This window comes from Triturus cristatus, chromosome 6, assembly GCF_964204655.1.
Source record: "Triturus cristatus chromosome 6, aTriCri1.1, whole genome shotgun sequence".
Taxonomy (NCBI): Eukaryota; Metazoa; Chordata; class Amphibia; order Caudata; family Salamandridae; genus Triturus; species Triturus cristatus.
The window spans coordinates 1,555,207,088-1,555,225,762 of record NC_140589.1 but is presented as its reverse complement, the minus strand read 5'-3'; the positions used below and the strand labels follow the sequence as shown (position 1 = coordinate 1,555,225,762).

General features: G+C 48.2%; 1 protein-coding gene across 2 annotated transcripts in view; it reads left to right on the top strand.

Moving 5' to 3' along the window:
• Window positions 1-18,675, top strand: part of KIF16B (kinesin family member 16B) — a 1,684,060-nt gene that overhangs the window by 213,033 nt on the left and 1,452,352 nt on the right. For both annotated transcript variants that reach the window (XM_085612707.1, XM_085612706.1), the window contains exon 5: window positions 10,265-10,362. In XM_085612707.1, coding sequence (XP_085468833.1) covers window positions 10,265-10,362 — 98 coding nt within the window. The remainder of the gene's footprint in view (window positions 1-10,264; window positions 10,363-18,675) is intronic.

Genomic DNA, 18,675 nt, shown 5'->3' with positions numbered 1-18,675 from the left:
AGGACACCAACGAAATCATGAACACCATCCACTCCGGATCACCGTTAGACCCATGCCCTCACCACATCTTCAACAAAGCCTGCACAGCCATCGCACCCCATCTCCAGAAAGTAATCAACATCTCCTTCGAGACAGCAACCTTCCCGGAAAGCTGGAAGCAGGCCGAGATCAACGCCTTACTCAAGAATCCCAAGGCGGACCTCAAGAACTTCCGAACCATCTCCCTGCTCCCGGCGAAGGTCACCGAGAAAATCGTCAACAAACAACTGACCCGCTACCTCGAGGAGAACAGCATCCTGGACCCGTCCCAGTCCGGGTTCCGCAGCAACCACAGCACCGAAACCACCCTCATTGCCGCCACCGCTTACATCAGGGCCCTGCTTGACAACGGAGAAACAGTCACCGCACACTACGAACACGCCTACATGATGCCGGGATCCAAGAGAAGGCCCTAGACTGGACCACATCCTTCCTCTCTGGCAGAACTCAGAGCGTCCGCCTCCCCCCCCCTTCCGCTCCATTGCCAACAAGATCATCTGCGGCGTACCCCAGGGCTCTTCCCTCAGCCCGACACTGTTTACCATCTACATGGCACCCCTCGCCCACGTCGCCCGACAGCACGACCTCAACATCATCTACTATGCCGATGACACCCAGCTGATCCTCTCCCTCACCAAAGACCCTCACACCGCCAACCTCCACGAAGGAATGACGGCAGTCGCCGAATGGATGAGGAACAGCCGACTGAAGCTAAACTCGGACAAGATGGAGGTCCTCATCCTCGGCTCCACCCCTTCAGCCTGGGACGACTCCTGGTGGCCAACAACACTAGGATCAGCCCCGACTCCCACTGACCACTCGCGCAACCTAGGGGTGATCCTCGACTCCATCCTCTCCATGACTAAGCAGGTCAACGCCGTCTCCTCATCCTGCTTCAACACCCTTTGAATGCTCCGCAGGATCTTCAAGTGGATCCCCACCGAAATGAGAAGAACAGTCACCCAGGCCCTCGTCACCAGCAGGCTGGACTACGGAAACTCCCTCTACGCAGGAACCTTGGCCAAGATCCAGAGACTACTGCAACGCATCCAGAATGCCTCGGCACGTCTGATCCTCGACATCTCCCGCCGCAGCCACATCTCCCCACACCTGAGAGACCTGCACTGGCTCCCCGTCAACAAGAGGATAACCTTCAAGCTCCTCGTCCACGCACACAAAGTTCTCCACAACACCGGCCCAGCATACCTCAACAGACGACTCAGCTTCTACACCCCCACCCGCCAGCTCCGCTCTGCCGGCCTCGCCCTCGCCACAGTCCCCCGCATCCGAAGAACGACCGCCGGTAGCAGATCCTTCTCCCACCTAGCCGCCAAGACCTGAAACACCCTTCCCACCAACCTATGGCAGACCCAAGACATACTGGCCTTCAGAAGACTCATCAGTAGCAGCACCCCGTCCATCACATACAAAAGGCAATTGCAACATGTAAACATTGGTTTTAACATATTTCTACCCGTAGCATTGTTATCCACAGATACTGTAAGGGTGGTCCACTTTATAGGTTCATAGGACGTGTATGTCACGTCTCTTTTCTCACTCTGTCATAATCGTTTGCTGTAGAGAGGTCTTGCCATCCGTGTGCAGGAAATTCGCAATTACTTTGCACCCATCCCTCAGATTTTGACGTGGTTTTTTTTTTTTTAGGACAGCCCCAGTATTCAAATATCATTTTTTCGTGGCTGTACACCAGTCAACATTTAGTGTCCATTCTGAGGCTTTTGGTCTTTATGGGCACTCCTGTTTCTAGGCTACTTCCCCACAATGAAAACCTGATTCACCGGTGGCCTCTGGTGTCTGTTCAGGTCCGATGCTTCCCAGATTCCCAGCAGTAAGATTGATGCCGTGATTTATTTTGCCTGACCCACCATGTCTTCCAACGTCTTGCCTATCCTCTATAACCGCACACCCCCATACTGCATGTAGAAACGTGTCTACTTTGTCCCTTGTGTTATACATTCTGTGAAGTATCTTGAGTTTTACAGTCCTAAAGCTAGCTTTTACTGACAGATTGCTTTGAAATCTGAGGACCCCTTCTCACATGCCATCTTCTATCGTCCCAATACGAAGCTTCCGTTTGCTTCATAGGCTGTTAGGCTCATCTGTGTGTTGACCGTTAACATAGAGATTTTGGAGATTTTGTGTTTTTTGCCATACATTCTTCCACAATGGCCCTCTCTCTAGTGTCGAGCCTATGTTCGCAGTTAGTGTGTATTTGCATTGGAGATATCTGAAGGTCTATGATTCATGCATACCTTATTTGGCCTGTAGGTATGTAAATGTATGTATAAATCCCTCCATCTAGGCCCCACCCATGTGGTGTCATGGGGGTCAGTCTATTTTCCAGCACGGTTTCCTTAATTAGGCCATACCTGTGTTGTTTTGTATTTTATCTACTTGGCGGTCGCAGGAGGTGCCAACCGCACCACAGTCTTGTACATGCAAGTATCCTCGGTTACCTTACATTTGTATACCTATCCTGAAGACGGGTTTGTCTGCGAGTGGGAGGGAGGGTAAGTAAAGGGGCAATCAATTGTTTTCAGAGGACAGCCCGATCTTGTTTGACTTCCAATCGGAAACATTCTGGAGTGTGCATCACTGACCCTCACCTTGACCTTTTGGTTCCACTAAAGAAAATATGGGCCAAAGCCTGTCTTTTTCAATATGCAAGATCGGAATTGTCATTCTGTAGAGGAAGGTGCTTTATTTGCATCCAGTAGAAGACACACATATGTTACCCCGAGTGGGAAGGGTATGCCTAGACGTGTGTCCTGTGCTCTCCATGCCACTGACATCGAGCTATCCTGGCTGATGAGGGATGAAACCACGAAACCGGTCCTAGGATGCTTGTTTCCAGTCTAGGGAGGACCTGGCCTGGCAGTTTGGGCTGGACTGTTTCCATGGGGCGCAGGGTCAAGACTGATTTGCATATGGCTGAGTTCAAACTGGAATGGCAGGGCACACTGGTCTGGTAAAGCATTTGTGCTCCAGGCTCCAGAGCAGGTGATCTTGTTTTCCCTGGGTAATGACCCCTTACCTAGCAGGTAGACTGGCCTTTTCCCCCAGTCCTGGTCACAGGCAGAAATCTTGCAGAGCTTCCCCTTCTCACACAGCCCATTTGACTGCTTTGCAGATGACATATTTCGGGGTCTCAACCTCCCCTTCTTATAGTCTTTTTAACAGACACCAAATGTGATTTAGGGTCCGAGTCATTTGAAGTTTTATAATGGGGATCTGCTTTCTTTTTAAGTGTGCATGTTTTCTTCACACCTTTTCTCTTGAAAGCATGTTAGTGACAGCAGTAAAGAATCCTAAGTTGATAGACTCACAACACAGTTCATGGGAGTGAACAGACTTCACACCTGGACATCAACACAATGATATGTGCATTAAAAGGTTAATCCTGGTCTAACAGCCCTACTCTTTATGATTCCCTTATCAGCCCTGTAGGAACCTGGGGTCACCAGGCCCTAAGGGCGGTAACGTGGCGCGAGCCGGTCGGGCAACCAGAGGGCTATGTGTTAAGCAACCTTACACCACACACTTCTCATGGACTAGAGTCCACAATAAGGGACGCCACACAGTTTAAATTATGCAAATACTTCAAGTTTATCCAAGTATAGCTGGTCAGTTACAGTTCAGGAAATAACAAGGTAATACATGAATCATAATACCATCGTTCAGTACATGCGACACTCTGGGTGATATCTATGCAGTGCCTAACCTCGTTCATGTACCCACGCCCGCTGGTTAAATGCAGGAGATTCTAGCGCTGTGCGCGCTTATGTAAAGTCTGTCCCTGAACAGGCCGTCTAACACAGCGTAATACTTGTAAGGGGGAACATTGGGTTCATCAACATGGCGCCTGTCGAACTGAGCGCTCCTCGTGACCACTGGCCCCTAGTACTGTGAAGCAAGGCATATAAAATACAGCGCTACGCGCAATCAGTTGCATGTGGAAACGTTTGCGTAGAACAGTTATCACAACACGTTACTCGTAATCAGTTGCATATCATTACCTTCGAGCAGAGCATATAACACAGTGCGCTACTCGCGTTCCTGGGCATGTAATTACTTTCGAGCAGGGCATATAACACAGTGCGCTACTCGCGTTCCTGGGCATGTAATTACTTTCGAGCAGAGCATATAACACAGTGCGCTACTCGCATTCCTTGGCATGTAATTTACTTTCGAGCAGAGCATATAACACAGTGCGCTACTCGCATTCCTTGGCATGTAATTTACTTTCGAGCAGAGCATATAACACAGTGCGCTACTCGCAGTCCCGGTCTCTCCGGCTGGGGAAGCAGGGTCGGTGGCGTGAAGCGCCACACGAGGGGAATGTCAGTCAGTTCTTTGGGCGGCTTCCAGTGGGGAGGGTGACCGGACTTGAGGAGCGGGTCCCTATGCTCCGGTGCAGTTCACAGAGCACCGCGCTCAGTATTACAGAAGGGGGGACACGGACAGGATCCCTCGGCGGGGTCTCTCCGTCGCGCAGGCAGGGGAGGGGACTCCCACGGAGGGGACAACCCGGGCCAAGTGCGGTGTGGTTTCCAGACCAGCAGGGGGCGCACCAGGGGGGATCTCGGCCTCCGGGCTTACCTCCGTCTCGGCGTCAGCAGGCGTCCGTCCTCACGACGTTGGGGGAACTCGGCCCCGACCTTGTGCACCTCCTCACACGGCAGCGACGGGGCCCCGGACTTCACCTGGGCCTCGCGACACAGCAGGGCACTCCTCCAGGCCGCGGCGGTGAGCGCGCTGGCTTCGTCGTCGCAGGGGGGGGGGCTCAAATTAAGGATGGGGGTAAAGTGCTCAGCGGAGCACGCTGCCGGGGGTCCCAGACCAGGGCAGGGAGCGCGGGGGTCACAGCGCTAGTACCTGGTCGATCCCCGGTGACTTGGCAATCGGCTTAGTATTTTGTTCAATAGGGTAGCTTGGACACGCAGTCTCAGCTCTGGCATTCAAGGCTTACAGCTCGCTCTTGTCATGCAGTCTCAGTTCTTAGTTAGGTTTCAGTTCTCAGTTGACAGATGAAGTCTTTTGGCGCAGATGTATCTGGCGCCCTTAAGGGGTTCTGTTACAGGGGTAGGGATGGAGAGGGCGACTAGGTCCTTCCTAGTCAGGTTGGAAGAGAGTCTCTGGGTCCTCCTACTACTGGACAAGATCAGTGGGATTCACAGGGCACCTCACTCACTTAAGAGGCAGTACCTAAATCCTGTCACTCTCAGAGGCATAAGTCCCTGGCTAGGCCCTACCGCCTACACTCCTGGTGGATTCTTCCAGCTCTGCTTCACCCCAATGGCCAACTCCCCACAAAAGTTTCCCTCCCACTCTTAAGTAGCCCTAGGTCAGGTGACCTCTAGCCAAGGCGGCAAAAGTAAAACCCCACCTCCCTTCTAGAAGGTTCCAGCATATTCCAGGAGCTTCCCCACTCTACCTATGGGACAAAAAAGCGGGCTGGTGTCGCAACATTGTTGTGGGTCCCAGCCAGCTCCTGGCAGCTAGGGTGCTACTATGAAAAACGACCACCCTGCAGTAGCAGGGGTCTGTGGCAGCCATCTTGGGAGAAGGGAGCACCTGCACCTTAACACTGATTGGCAATGAAAAGGCGCCCGGAGACCTAGTCCAACATAAAAATGAGGGTGGAAAAAATGAGGCACGATACAAAAATAGAAGGGGAGACCACCCTAGGGCTGACAGGCCCAACAAGCCCAATCCCCTTCCTGAGATGTTTCCAGACCCCTTACTTGTGATCAATCACTGAATGAAAGAGCACTCTTTTGAAGTGTAAAGGGAGAGTCTCTTCCCCCCCCCCCTTCCTCCAGTGTCTGTCCCACCTAGCTCACAGAAATGCAGTAATACACATCTGTCTGAGGGGATTCCTCTACTTCTCATGTGTTCACCAGGCAGGTGTGGGCTTCCCAAAATGGAACCCAGACTCCTCCATGTAATGTACCATTGCAGGCACACATGCACTCTATGTACATTTACAGCACACTTGCTCTCCATTACGGTTACCTCCATGCATTGTGCCGCTACAGACAAACATGCATCCAGCACACACATTCAGTCTGTGAGTACTGTTCATTACTGTAGGTTTTCTGTATTGTACCAGGGTGTGCTATTAGGAATCACACACACTGAGAATATACACACTCGCCATGTGGGCTCTACACAACACATCAACCTTTATGTATTGTACTTCATGCAAACACACATACATCCAGCACATGCTTCCATTGCGCACACACTGCACAGCACTATCTCTCATGTAATGTATCCTTCTCAGGCATACGTACACTCGGAGTTAGAAAGTCACCCGTTTTGGCCTGTTCATTCCCATTGTTTGGTGCTGAATGGAACTGGTGGTAACTGACTTTGACTGTGTCCTGGGCTCTGCTAGTCAGGCCCAGGGCCAGTGCTATGTTAAACACAAAAACATACATTGAGGTATACTTCTATTTGGCATGACCTCCCCTAGAAGTCCCTAGTAGATAATATGGCCAGGAGATGAAAACTACCTACAAGTCCCTAGTAATGGGGCTTGTGATAATCCAGCTGCCTTTGTTGCACTTGCATATGTGCACTGCTCAGAGCCTGAGGTTATTTTAAAAGCAGCCCTGTGTTGCAGCACTACTTCATTTTTTTTTTTTTTTTTTTTTTTTTTTTTTTAAAGACCTTTATTGTTATGTTTACGATACACAGCTTTGGCCTACAACCCTTCGGGCCGGCCGCATATTGCATTCATGCACTTTGTCTTAACTAACACAGCCCAGTGCCGTCAACCCGGGGGTACGGCGGCGCTAGAAAGTGCATTCGTATCCCCAGTTAAAGAAGGATAATGCAGGCCTCATTTTCTCTATGTAAACCATAAACAAACGGAGAGCTCCCAACGGCGCCGGCGCCGAACGAGCAACTACTCCCCCCCCCCCCCCCTCCCCCCCCAAACGTCCCTAAACCAGTCACCACTCTTACCGTAGATATACTCTGTACCCATGGGCGGCTGCGGCACCCTACCTCAGCCCCGGGAGCCACTGAAACGTGGGAGTCCTATATAGCCCCTGCATCATCCTGCTCGACTGCAGGCGGCTCACAAATGCCACCCCTAAAGTCATTCCATTTGGACCATACTTCCCCCCATTTCCTGGGGCACCCTCTCGCAATATATACAGTCTTTTCTCGCAGCATGCACAAGTCCATGTCGCCATGCCAGTCCGAGAGTTTTGGTGGAGTAGGGCTTCCCCAGAGTCTGGCAATGTTCCGTTTAGCCACCATTTGACCAAGCGTCACCCAGAGCCTTCCCTTCGGTGGCAGGTCCGTTGGCTCCCAGATGTTCAGGAGACACCTCTTGGCCTCCGGGCGAATTGCAGCACTACTTTTAAACGTTAAATTCACTGCAGACTCGACTTTGGTGGTATGGGCACTCTAAGAGTGATAATCCACCTTATGTTTACATTGTGGGTACCCCCAACCTCTCCCCTAGGTGTTCCATGGTGGGTTGGGGTTCATGTAAATATAAGAAGGGTCCCTATAAAAGAGGCTTTATAAATTCTGGTGAGCGAACGCTGCCCATTTGTTTTTCTCCCAACAATTAGATTTTGGTGCTGTGGGCACTGTGAAATGGTGAGCAAAATCCTTTTTGCATATTAGGAACCCCTCCGGTCGGGCTCCCCTAGGTGTGCCAGGGGTGGGGGACCTGTAATTATGAGCAAGGGATTTTCTAAAAGAGGTTTTATAAACCCTGGTGAGGACGAAATTGCAAATTTTATTTTTCCCCCTTGAAGATAGTAGACTAACATGGCAATATGTTATGGGCGCATAGCTATTGCTAGGAGTGTGTGAAAATATCATTCAAAGGCTGAACAGAATGGTATTGATAAATCCAGCAACTCTGCATTGTTGAATTTATCGTAACTTGTACAGAAAAGAAGTTGTTAGACTTTCTTTTCTATAAGCCAAAGTCTAGCCTCTGGCACTCTTCCCTGATTGGTCAGCCCTGAAGGGATTAGCCAGGCTGCCTTGATTAGGTGATAAGTGGCCTGGCAGAGATTATCTGATGGTGAGAGCTCTGTGGAGCACTGGAATGCCAGAGCAAGGAGCTGGGCCATAAAGCATCAGCTTCAAAGGAAGATCAGGTCAAGCAAACCTTTCTGCCAGGGCCACACCCTCTCCCTGCCAGATGGGAGGCTTAAGGAAGAAATTCACAGATGTGAGCAGGGCAGTTTATGGGAATAAGCCTTACTCTAAGTTTTGGTTTAGTTCGCTCTTGCTGCTCTGCTGAAATATCAGCCATGATGGATTTTGAGTGTATGGGAGTTTGGTGAATTTCAAGCTGGCGAACCCTCACTGAATCCGGCCTGGTGGAGAGCAGCGAGGGCCCTTGGCTGGAAAAGCTCCAGAAATGTTTCCAAGTCCGAAGGTAACATTTTGACTGATGTCTACCATGTGGGGTATCTGAGCAGGGCTCCATCGCGGTTGGCCTCAATCTTTGACTTTGTCCCAGTCAAGTGCGACCAGATGTCCAGAAGTAGCGCTATTGGTTTCTAAGCACTAGAAAGTATTTATCATTTAGAAATTCATATCCCCGGTCCCCTACAATAGATTTTCATGGTTTTGGTGTAATTTTAAGGTTAAAAATAGTTCCTATTTTTATAAATTGGTGTGGGATTTTTATTGTGTTTCTTACTTATTCACTGTATTTGTAAATGCTTTACATGCCTGTTTCCTCAGTTAAGCCTTATTGCTCGGTGTCAGCTACCAAGTGTTGAGCAAGGGACTAATTTATAGAGACCCTATCAAGGACCCAGTAAAGTGTTGGTGGCCTAGTTGCTGGTGTTAGGTGCCTACCTACCACTCCCTACAATCCACCTTCCAACACTCAGTACTTGCACTAACCACACATATACTGCACAGTACTGCCCTAACCCTGTACTGTACCCTTCCCAGGCACAAATGCATCCAGTGCAAAGTCTCTACTCCTGTGCTGCGCAGCATTCCACATCAACCTGATGTAGGCCAAGGGTGATTGAAAAGATGAGTGAGCCTCTAGGCCTCACTCCAGTGACACTGGGTAAAAAGGCCCTGTTCACTCCTACTGATCACTACATGGTTCTACCATCACCACACTCGCACTGCTTAACTCTTGGTGAAGGCAGTAGCCTTCCACAACTATGAGGGTAGCACTTTGGGCCCCCCTCCTGGTCCAACAACACCACAGCCGTGAGACAGGCCTATATCTTGGCGCACTTATATGATCCGTGTCTGCCTTTGGCAATATAAATCAGCATTCGGGATCCAGACAACTGTACAATTGGGCACTCAAGGCAGGGGTACACGTCTTTTACCATGCAGAGGATTTTCCGTCCCAAAATAATTAGTTTGGGTAGGTCTGAAGAGAGGGGATTCTAGCACAGCTGCATTTTACATATATTTATTTACACTGGTTCTTCTCTTCTGATCCTGTTTGTATATTCAAATGACTTACTTGGAAAAATATTTACTTGCCACTAATATACCATGTCTACCAGTACTAGCCAGGATCCACTCCAATATGCTGTGTTCACCACCATCAGTGTGTGTCAAAAATTATCTCTGTACCGCAAATACCCGCATTACTGCAGGTGTCGATGTATTAATGTCCACAGTATATCAAGAATTAATACTGGCCTGCAATAGATGCCTAAAGAACGGCACGAACTACTGCTTACATGTGTGGACTGAGTCCTATGGTTTGGCATCATTGTTTAGTGGATGCCCATAATATACCTTATATTCTCTCCATAACACCTTGGGTGGGCTCCACTGTGCCATAGAGCCACACAGCATATTGAGAATGACCACCGTTTCATCAGATCCAGCATTATGCCAGCCTGAGGCACTACTGGAGTGGTGTTAGAGTGACCTATTTGAAGCCAAAGATTTAAAGGTTTATTACATACATAATTTCTGTAAATGAAGATTAAAACCACCAGAATTGGTATTGCTAAAGAACATATTGATGAAGAGGACTAGAGACAATGTGCTGTGTAACTTGGCTCGTTTTTGCATGCTATGCAAGAAAATATCTTAGCAACATCAAGTCTTACCAAAATAGATTTGTTTTATGATTGACTTTTTACCTCTTATTCAGAGTAATGTTTTCTTTAACAAATCTATTTTATATGATTGTCAATGTAAGTAATGTGCTTTTGCTTTTGTTTCGTGATAGGGTGATTCTGGCTTGATTCCTCGAATTTGTGAAGGATTATTTAGCAGAATAGCTGAAACAACCAGATGGGGTGATGCTTCCTTCCGAACAGAAGTGAGGTACACTTGCATGTATTTAGGCAAAAGTGGTCAATCAAATGTGAATGTGTCTTGTTTTTCCTTAGTCGTGGTAGTATAATGCGTTTTTGTAACCGTTTCAAGGACCTAAATTGAGCAAATAACATAATTATGTTTACAACAAAATGGTTTTGAGTGCCTATACCCTGTGATGAAGAATATCATAAGATAGCCGGGTAATGAGAGCCATCTGATACCGCCTTTTAGAAAAAAATACACGCAGGCTGAAGGTTTGCTCTCCAATGCAGATATACACTGATTTTCGATATGTCCAAATCTTTTTCTATTGGTTCCACTTCTTTTTATTTTTTACATTTCAAACATTGTGAACGCATTTGTTATTCCAGGAAAAGTGTTTTAGCGGTTGCAAACCCGAAGTTCCTGTAAATCTGCGAGTCTGCTCCTGTTAAAACGCTTTTTGAAATGTACTAAACCCAGTTAATGATTCAGATTTTATTTTTCCCAATCATTAAATGGCTAATGGGTTTAGTAAACTATAAGGAATCGATATTTAGAAGGGTCGTGTTAAGGGCGTCCCTTCCAAATAACAATTCCTTAAGGTAGGTATTATTGTTTTCAGTCGCAAAACATTCATATTTTACCACTAATTCAAAGTAGATGATAACCTGTTCACAAATTCCCCGTTATGGATATGAAATAAAGCATTTCTTAGGAGCAGGCCGTGGTATTGGGGATCCCTGCTTGCTCCTAAAAATGTTTGTAAAAGTATTTGTTTTCTTTGAGAAAGACGGACTGCATAAAAAAATATATATTATATATATATATATATATATGTGTGTATGTATGCAAAAAAGAAGCAGAGAACTCTGGGTAGTTCTCAAGTTTAGGTGGAAAGCAGCTCCTGTATAGAGCACTCTCAACACCAGCGACACTCTAGATCTGCTCACCTCAAATGTTTGATTTTCTATCAAAGTCTTTAAGCATAGGATTAGCACAGTGCTATCCACACCGAGATAGAGTTGGACAAAGTATTTTGCCATTTCTACAGCAAAGTCTTTAAGCATAGGACTAGTACAGTGCTGTCCTTGCCGAGCTGTGAAATGACAAAAGCCATTTACCACTCCAGGCACAGTATTACAGCTTTGAATTGGTAAAATACCAACCAAGCCAAGCTGAAATGAGTAAAAGCAACTCCTGTCACAGTGTTTTGCTCTAATTAGAGCTCTTCAGAGAGGTATAGCTTTGTCCAGACACAAGGGAGCACACAGTATAAGTAAAAAAATACCCTTCCAGGCACAGAGTGACAAATAAATAATGCAAAAGCTGCCAGAATCCTCTCAGGTCTCTGTACCTCTCCCTGGAACACAGGTGCATCTCCAAGAGCTCCTCAGCTCAGTGGCTAAAGGGAGCCTTTTTAAACAGTAGGGGGATGGTAGCACATTGCTTCACCTCCCAGCACAGTTCGCCCCTTAGATTCCTGGTAAATGAACTTCAGTTTAAATGCTTACTTCAATTTTTGTTGAAGTGTTTCACCAAAGTTGGTGCAGGTTAGTGCTGTGAATCCCTAGACAGGTGTTTCTGGATATTATCCTTCATCTGTAGAGATAATAATGAAAGGGCGAACTGTGCTGGGAGGTGAAGCAGTGTGCTCCCATCCCCCTTCTGTTTTAAAAGGCTCCCTTGAGCCACTGAGCTGACGAGCTCTTGGAGATGCACCCGAGCGCCAGGGAGAGGTACAGAGACCTTAGAGGATTGTAGCAGCTTTCCCAGAAACCCCAGAATTTCGTTTTGTATCTCTACTGATGAAGGATGATATCCAGAAGCACGTGTCTAGAGATTCACAGCACTAACCTGCACCAACTTTGGTGAAACACTTCAACAAAAATTCAAGTAGCAATTAAACTGAACTGCATTTACCTTGACGCTAAGGGGCGAACTGTGCTGGGAGGTGAAGTAGTGTGCTCCCATCCCCCTTATTGTTATACTCATGTTTGTTTTGAGGTACAGGTCAGCCTTTTGGTACATTTTGTACGGTACACCTATATAGTGTATTTAGTGTTTGGATTACCATACATTTCACCCTGAGTTCCAAACACTGTGTAGATAAGAATCCACCGGTCGTGAAGAATTGCCCTTTTGATCATTATTGACTCCAAGATAGCAAGAAACATGTTGACCTTTTAACCCTTTTGGCCACCAGAGATCATTGTCTCTACTGAGACCCTCCACCTTTTGAACCGGACATGGATACTCATTGACTAAAATTATTTTCAGAGATTAACTTAGTGTATTTTATATCACTTCTTCTATACATTGACACAATATTTTTTACCAATCTACACCTTCGCCCCTATACTTACACCTCACATACGGCAATGGGACAAAAGATCTCCGATAAAGAGCCCCCTTAAGGGTGCCAGTCGGGCATTGCAGCGCTGGACCGACGAGCAAGCCCTATGATGAAGCATGATTCCCACATGGGTGTGTGAGGGCCCTAGTTCCAAAGGAAACCGCCCCACCTCTGGTTCCTGTGTCTGACTGGATACCCTCCTTCCCAGAACTGCATACCCTTTGTTGATGATATTTACCTTGGAACATGTATGCTGGACCTTCATGAGCTCTTGGTCCCCTCTTTCATGTGATTGTTTATTTAAAAGCAGGCGCAGACATTGTGGTCTGCTGACCCTAGCAGGATATTATTCATGTTATGGCAGCAAATCACAGTGGGCACAATTTCTAACCTATCTCGTTAATATTCATGAGGCAGGTCGAATTGTGACCCACTACCATTCTGTAATTTGCAAACCGACCTTTAAGGTCAGCTTCAATAGACCACCCTGGTCACAAAAATAAAGGTTGCAAATCATAACCAGTGCTTTGCGACAAGTGTTCAGTACATCTGGTCTTGTATCCCTGAGGTCTCTGACTTTGACCAGAAGATCAAGGTTGACACGGACTCCAAGGAAATGCTGATTGTGGCACTCTTCCTTTCTTCAGGTTTCACAGTCATTTGTAGGGTTAAAATGTAAACAGCTCCAGTGTTCTGATAAAGGCAACTTTGTATCATAGTTTCAAATAAAGTTGGGTGAAACCACCACCGTCACCTCCCCTCTAAAAAAAAGTACAGCTTTATCATTACAGTTTATTTCTGGCGCTTTAGTTTCTGGTTGTGTGATTACAGCATTAGGAGGATTGAGAAGTTTGAACTCTATGCTAGTAGTAGATTATTGTAATCGGTTTAGGGAACTGTAGTTTTTTGCAGCATAAATGCTGTGCCTGTTTGTCCGAAAATAACAAATTCTAGTTTCAGTAGACCTCAGCATTTCATTGTGAGAGATTTTGAGTTTTAGCCTTATGTGTGTCAACTTACAATGATAACTGAATAGGGTTTCAGAGAAGCACTTCATCAAATTCACAGTCCAGAATTGTCAAACATGGTCTCTTTCTTTGAAAAGAAGACCTTCCATACTGACATTGGTTACTCGGTGCACATCTTCTACAAGTTTATGGTGACTCTGAGGTTCCTGAGGCACCCAGAAGTAAATCTAGGCTTTCAAGTGTGGCATGATCACTTTCAAAACCCTCTTTGGAACGTGTGAAATCTCTCAGTGTTCCAACCTCCCAGGTGAACTTTCACTTTCAAATATTCACTACCAAGTACCTACCTGATGGTCATTGTTTCAGTCACTGAGAATGCCTTGTGGCATGCCTAGGTTATGTTCCGTCAAGGGTGGATAGTGCTACTTTATTTGGCCGCAGAGTTACATAGGTTTTGGCACCACAAAACTTCATAGGTTCCACCAACGCATGAGTCAGCGAGCACTGAGAGATACCGCAATCAAAATATTAGCATCTTTATGTGAGAAAGAGATGCTGTCCAGCCATTCGTTTTGGCTACTGCAAAAGACCATCCTCACGAGCAAAGTTTCTTCAAGAAACCTCGGCTTTGCTTTGGGATGGCATGAAACATTCTGCATTGTTATACACTTGTGCTCATTTTTAGGTCTTGCCTAGAGTCAGCAAGCATGCGCTGCTCTGCGATGCATGTAGTGTTGAGTTAGGGATGTGAAGCTCCGCCCACTCCCGCCCACATTTTTCATTGGCTTGTGTCATTGTCCACTGTAGACTGCGGCTGTTTATTAGTCAAAAGGCTTGTTAGTCTATCCTTAGTACCACCTTCTCTTATTTTGTAACGTTGCATGGCGACACCCCATGCTACGTGTATTGTTGCTCGGGTGGCTTTAATTACAGCCTCCGAGCACTCTTTTTTTCTCAAATAACTTTCACAATGACTTGAGGGAAACGCTTAATTTCTCCTCCTGCAGCCACTCGCTGCTCTGCCCAACCTCCTTTTTCTCTCACTCCCAGTCTCTGCTGTAAGCAGCCACCACCATTTCTTTTAGTTTCTGTTACTGTTGTTACAAGCGTGTCAACAACGTGGGTGCAGCGATTGAATCAAAAGTAAAGAAATAGGGTAAAAATATGTGTTCGAGGCATATGAGCTGCAGATTGTACACTTTGCATAGATCGCCATCTGGTGTTGGGCCGGATGTTTGCAGTTTGTATTTGTTCTTTGGACAGTCTTTGGAAGTCACGAGTTCGGTGACTCCTCCTTCGGTCCGTACTGCGCATCGGCTTCGGCTCCATCCTCAGATTGTTTTTTTCCGCCATCGGGCTCGGATGTGATACTTCGTGCTCCGGCTTCGAACTTTTACGGTTCCAGCCTCGACGGAAAATCCTCGTTCATCGAGTTTCTTCATCTTCTTCATCTCTCGTAGAGGCACTTTTCTCGATTCCACACATCGGCACCGGCCTTCGGGCCCTCCTCGACTCCGGTCCCGGCCGATGGAAAGGACTCCGTTCAAAAAGTGCCCAAAATGTGGGTCTAAATTTCCCCACACCGACCTCCATCAGGTGTGTAACCTTTGCCTTTCTCCAGAACACGAGGCCAGAGACTGCCCCGCCTGTAAGTCTTTTCGATCAAAAAAGACCATCCGGGATCGAAGAGCTCGACGCACCATGGCGCACTCATCGACCGCGGCTCCACCGGACATCTTCGGAGACGACACCGGGGCTTCGGGGCAACAACACACCGAGCAGGAGGAAGACCTCGTCAGCGCTTCTGAGGCCGACGACTCCGACCTGGAGGGCATCACACCGGCGCAGAGGGTCGTGAGTACTCTACCCCCTCCCACCCCCGCGCCCATATCCAAAGAGACTCCGGTTACACCTTCGCCTTCGGGCCTAGGGAAAACCAAACACACAGCTTCTATCACCCCACCTTCGGGCCCGGTGTCGAAGCCTCACAAGTCTCACGGCAGCTCGGGCTCGAGCCAGCCTACTCCTGGTGCCGATAAACACCGTTCGGCACCGAAGAAAGTGACGCCCAGCTCGACTCCGAAGCCACCGGTGCCGAAGCCTGGACTCTCTGTGCCGACGAAACACAAACATAAATCCCTCGGCACCGACGCTCCGGCGTTGAAGCCTACCTCGACGCCGAAAAAAACGGAGGCTCCAAAAAAGCATGGCGCAGAGAAACCACCCAAATCCTCGGCTCCGAAAACATCGGCGCCAGCGGCGGCAACTGACCTTTTTACACCTGATCCTTCTCAAAAAACCTTATCAAAGGATCCAAAGACTGGGCTATTGACTTTGTCTGTCAAGAAAAGACGTCTTGACACACCAGCTCCTCCTCCACCGCCCAAACGGAAGGACTCTGCCACATCTCCTCTCAGAGTGCCCTCCCCACCACCTCCTCCGCCTCCTCCTCCACCACCTCTTCCACCTCCTCTCCCTCCCAGGTCTCCGCCACCCTTGCCTCATCACTCCCCAACCCCGTCCCCAGAACCGGATTACGGGGATCCAGATTATGATCCAGCGGACGCCCCAATAGACCCCACACCACCGGGGACCCCAGACCCATGGGAGGATTACCAAAACCCTGACATACCAGATGTGCCTCAAGATGACCTCTACCCATCCAGGCCATCTCCCCCAGAGGACTCACTAGGGTTTCACCACTTAGTGCAGAGAGCAGCACACTATCATGGGGTGGAACTACATAGCGAACCAGTGGAAGACGACTTCTTACTGGATACGTTTGATATTCAGGATAAGTCCACAGCCATCTTGCCCATGCTTAAGGGTGTTACCAAACATGCTGCAGAGGTGTTCAAAGACCCTGTCAGGGCCAGGGTCTTAAATCCCAGAATAGAAAAAAAGTACAAAGCAGCACCCACAGACCCTACATACATTAAGGGCCCTGCTCCTTTAGATTCCCTAGTTGTGTCCACGGCTAGAAAGCGGTCTAACTCCCAGTCCTCTGGTGAGGCTCCACCGCCAGATAAGGAATCAAAACTCTTAGATGAGTCTGGTAAACGCACTGCCTCGCAAGCTGCAAACATCTGGCGCATTGCGAATACACAAGCGCTGCTTGCGCGTTATGACAGAGCACACTACGATGAGCTTGAGGCTCTTATGCAGCACCTCCCGGAGAAACACAAACGTAAAGCTCATGACCTAATACAGGAGGGAAAGCTCATTACTAACACCTCCGTTAAATGTGCCCTTGATGCAGCGGACACTGCTTCTAGAGCCATAAATACTAGTGTCCTGCTTCGCCGTCATGCCTGGCTCAGGATCTCGGGGTTCAAGCCAGAAGTCCAGGCATCCATACTAAATCACCCCTTTGACCAACAACACCTCTTTGGGCCAAAGGTGGACGAAGCATTGGAAAAAATGAAAAAGGACACGGACACAGCAAAGTCTATGGGGGCATTACAATCCCAGACCCCTAAACGCTCCTTTCGGCGTTCGTCCTTTCGTAGCACAGGCAGAGGCTACTCCACCGATAGCGCCTCCTACCTCCTACAAGTCCCCTCCTCAAAATACCTTCTCAAAGGGCTACTAAAGGGGTGGATACAGTGGAACAACAATAAGGGCAGGGGCAAAACCAACACCACCCGTTCTGCCACACTGCCCGCACAATGACTTCCCCTCGCTCCCCCCAGACCATCCCACTCCGGTCGGGGGCAGACTGCGACACTTTATCCACACCTGGTAGTCCATAACATCGGACAAATGGGTGACCCAAATTATTCGGTCAGGGTACTGTCTCGAGCTAACATCTACCCCACCCAATATCCCACCAAGGCACCGTCCAATGTCACAGGAACATTCCACACTGCTCAAACAGGAGGTGATCTCCCTCCTCCAAAAACACGCTATAGAGCAGGTCCCCGTCAATCAGCAAAATTTAGGGGTCTACTCTCTGTATTTTCTAATACCGAAAAAAGACGGGACCCTGCGGCCCATTCTGGACTTCCGGCCTCTAAATGCATACATACATTCAGACCATTTCCACATGGTCACCCTACAACAAGTCCTCCCACTCCTCAGTAAGGGAGACTTTCTCACTACCTTGGATCTGAAAGACGCATACTTTCATATTCCAATACACCCTTCTCACAGGAAGTACCTCAGGTTTGTGGTGGACGGTCCGCATTACCAATTCACGGTTCTCCCCTTCGGGGTCACCACCGCACCACGGGTGTTTACCAAAAGCCTAGCGGTAGTAGCAGCACACCTCAGACGTCAACATATTCACGTCTTTCCTTACTTAGACGACTGGCTGATAAAAGCCGCGTCCTACGACCAATGTGTGCAACATACAAACAGCACCATCCAACTGCTCCACCAGCTAGGCTTCACGGTGAACTACCAAAAGTCCCACCTCATACCATCTCACACAAAACAATATCTCGGGGCCACTATAGACACCTCCAAAGGTATAGCCTATCCCAATTCAGCCAGGATCGCAAGCATACAAGCCTTGCGCCAAACGTTCATTGCTCAGCACTCTCTCCCAGCAAGAGTGTTCATGAAGCTAATAGGGATGATGGCATCTTGCATTTTCATAGTGTCCCTTGCAAGACTCCACATGCGTCCACTCCAAGAGTGCTTAGCACGACAGTGGAACCAGGCACAGGGACAGCTGACGGATCTGGTGTTGGTGGACGGCCGCACCCATCACTCTCTGCAGTGGTAGAACACCACAAACCTTTCCAAAGGGCGGCCGTTCCTGGACCCGGTTCCTCAGGTGATTCTAACAGCGGACGCATTGCTCTCCGGCTGGGGAGCGTACCTCCTACACCTCACAATGCAAGGTCTATGGACGCCACAGCACAAATCGCTCCACATCAACCATCTGGAGCTCTTGGCGATCTTTCTAGCCCTAAAATCCTTTCAAAAACAGATTTCAGCCAAAGCAGTCCTCATTCGCACAGACAATATGACTGCAATGTATTATATTAAAAAACAGGGGGGGACACACTC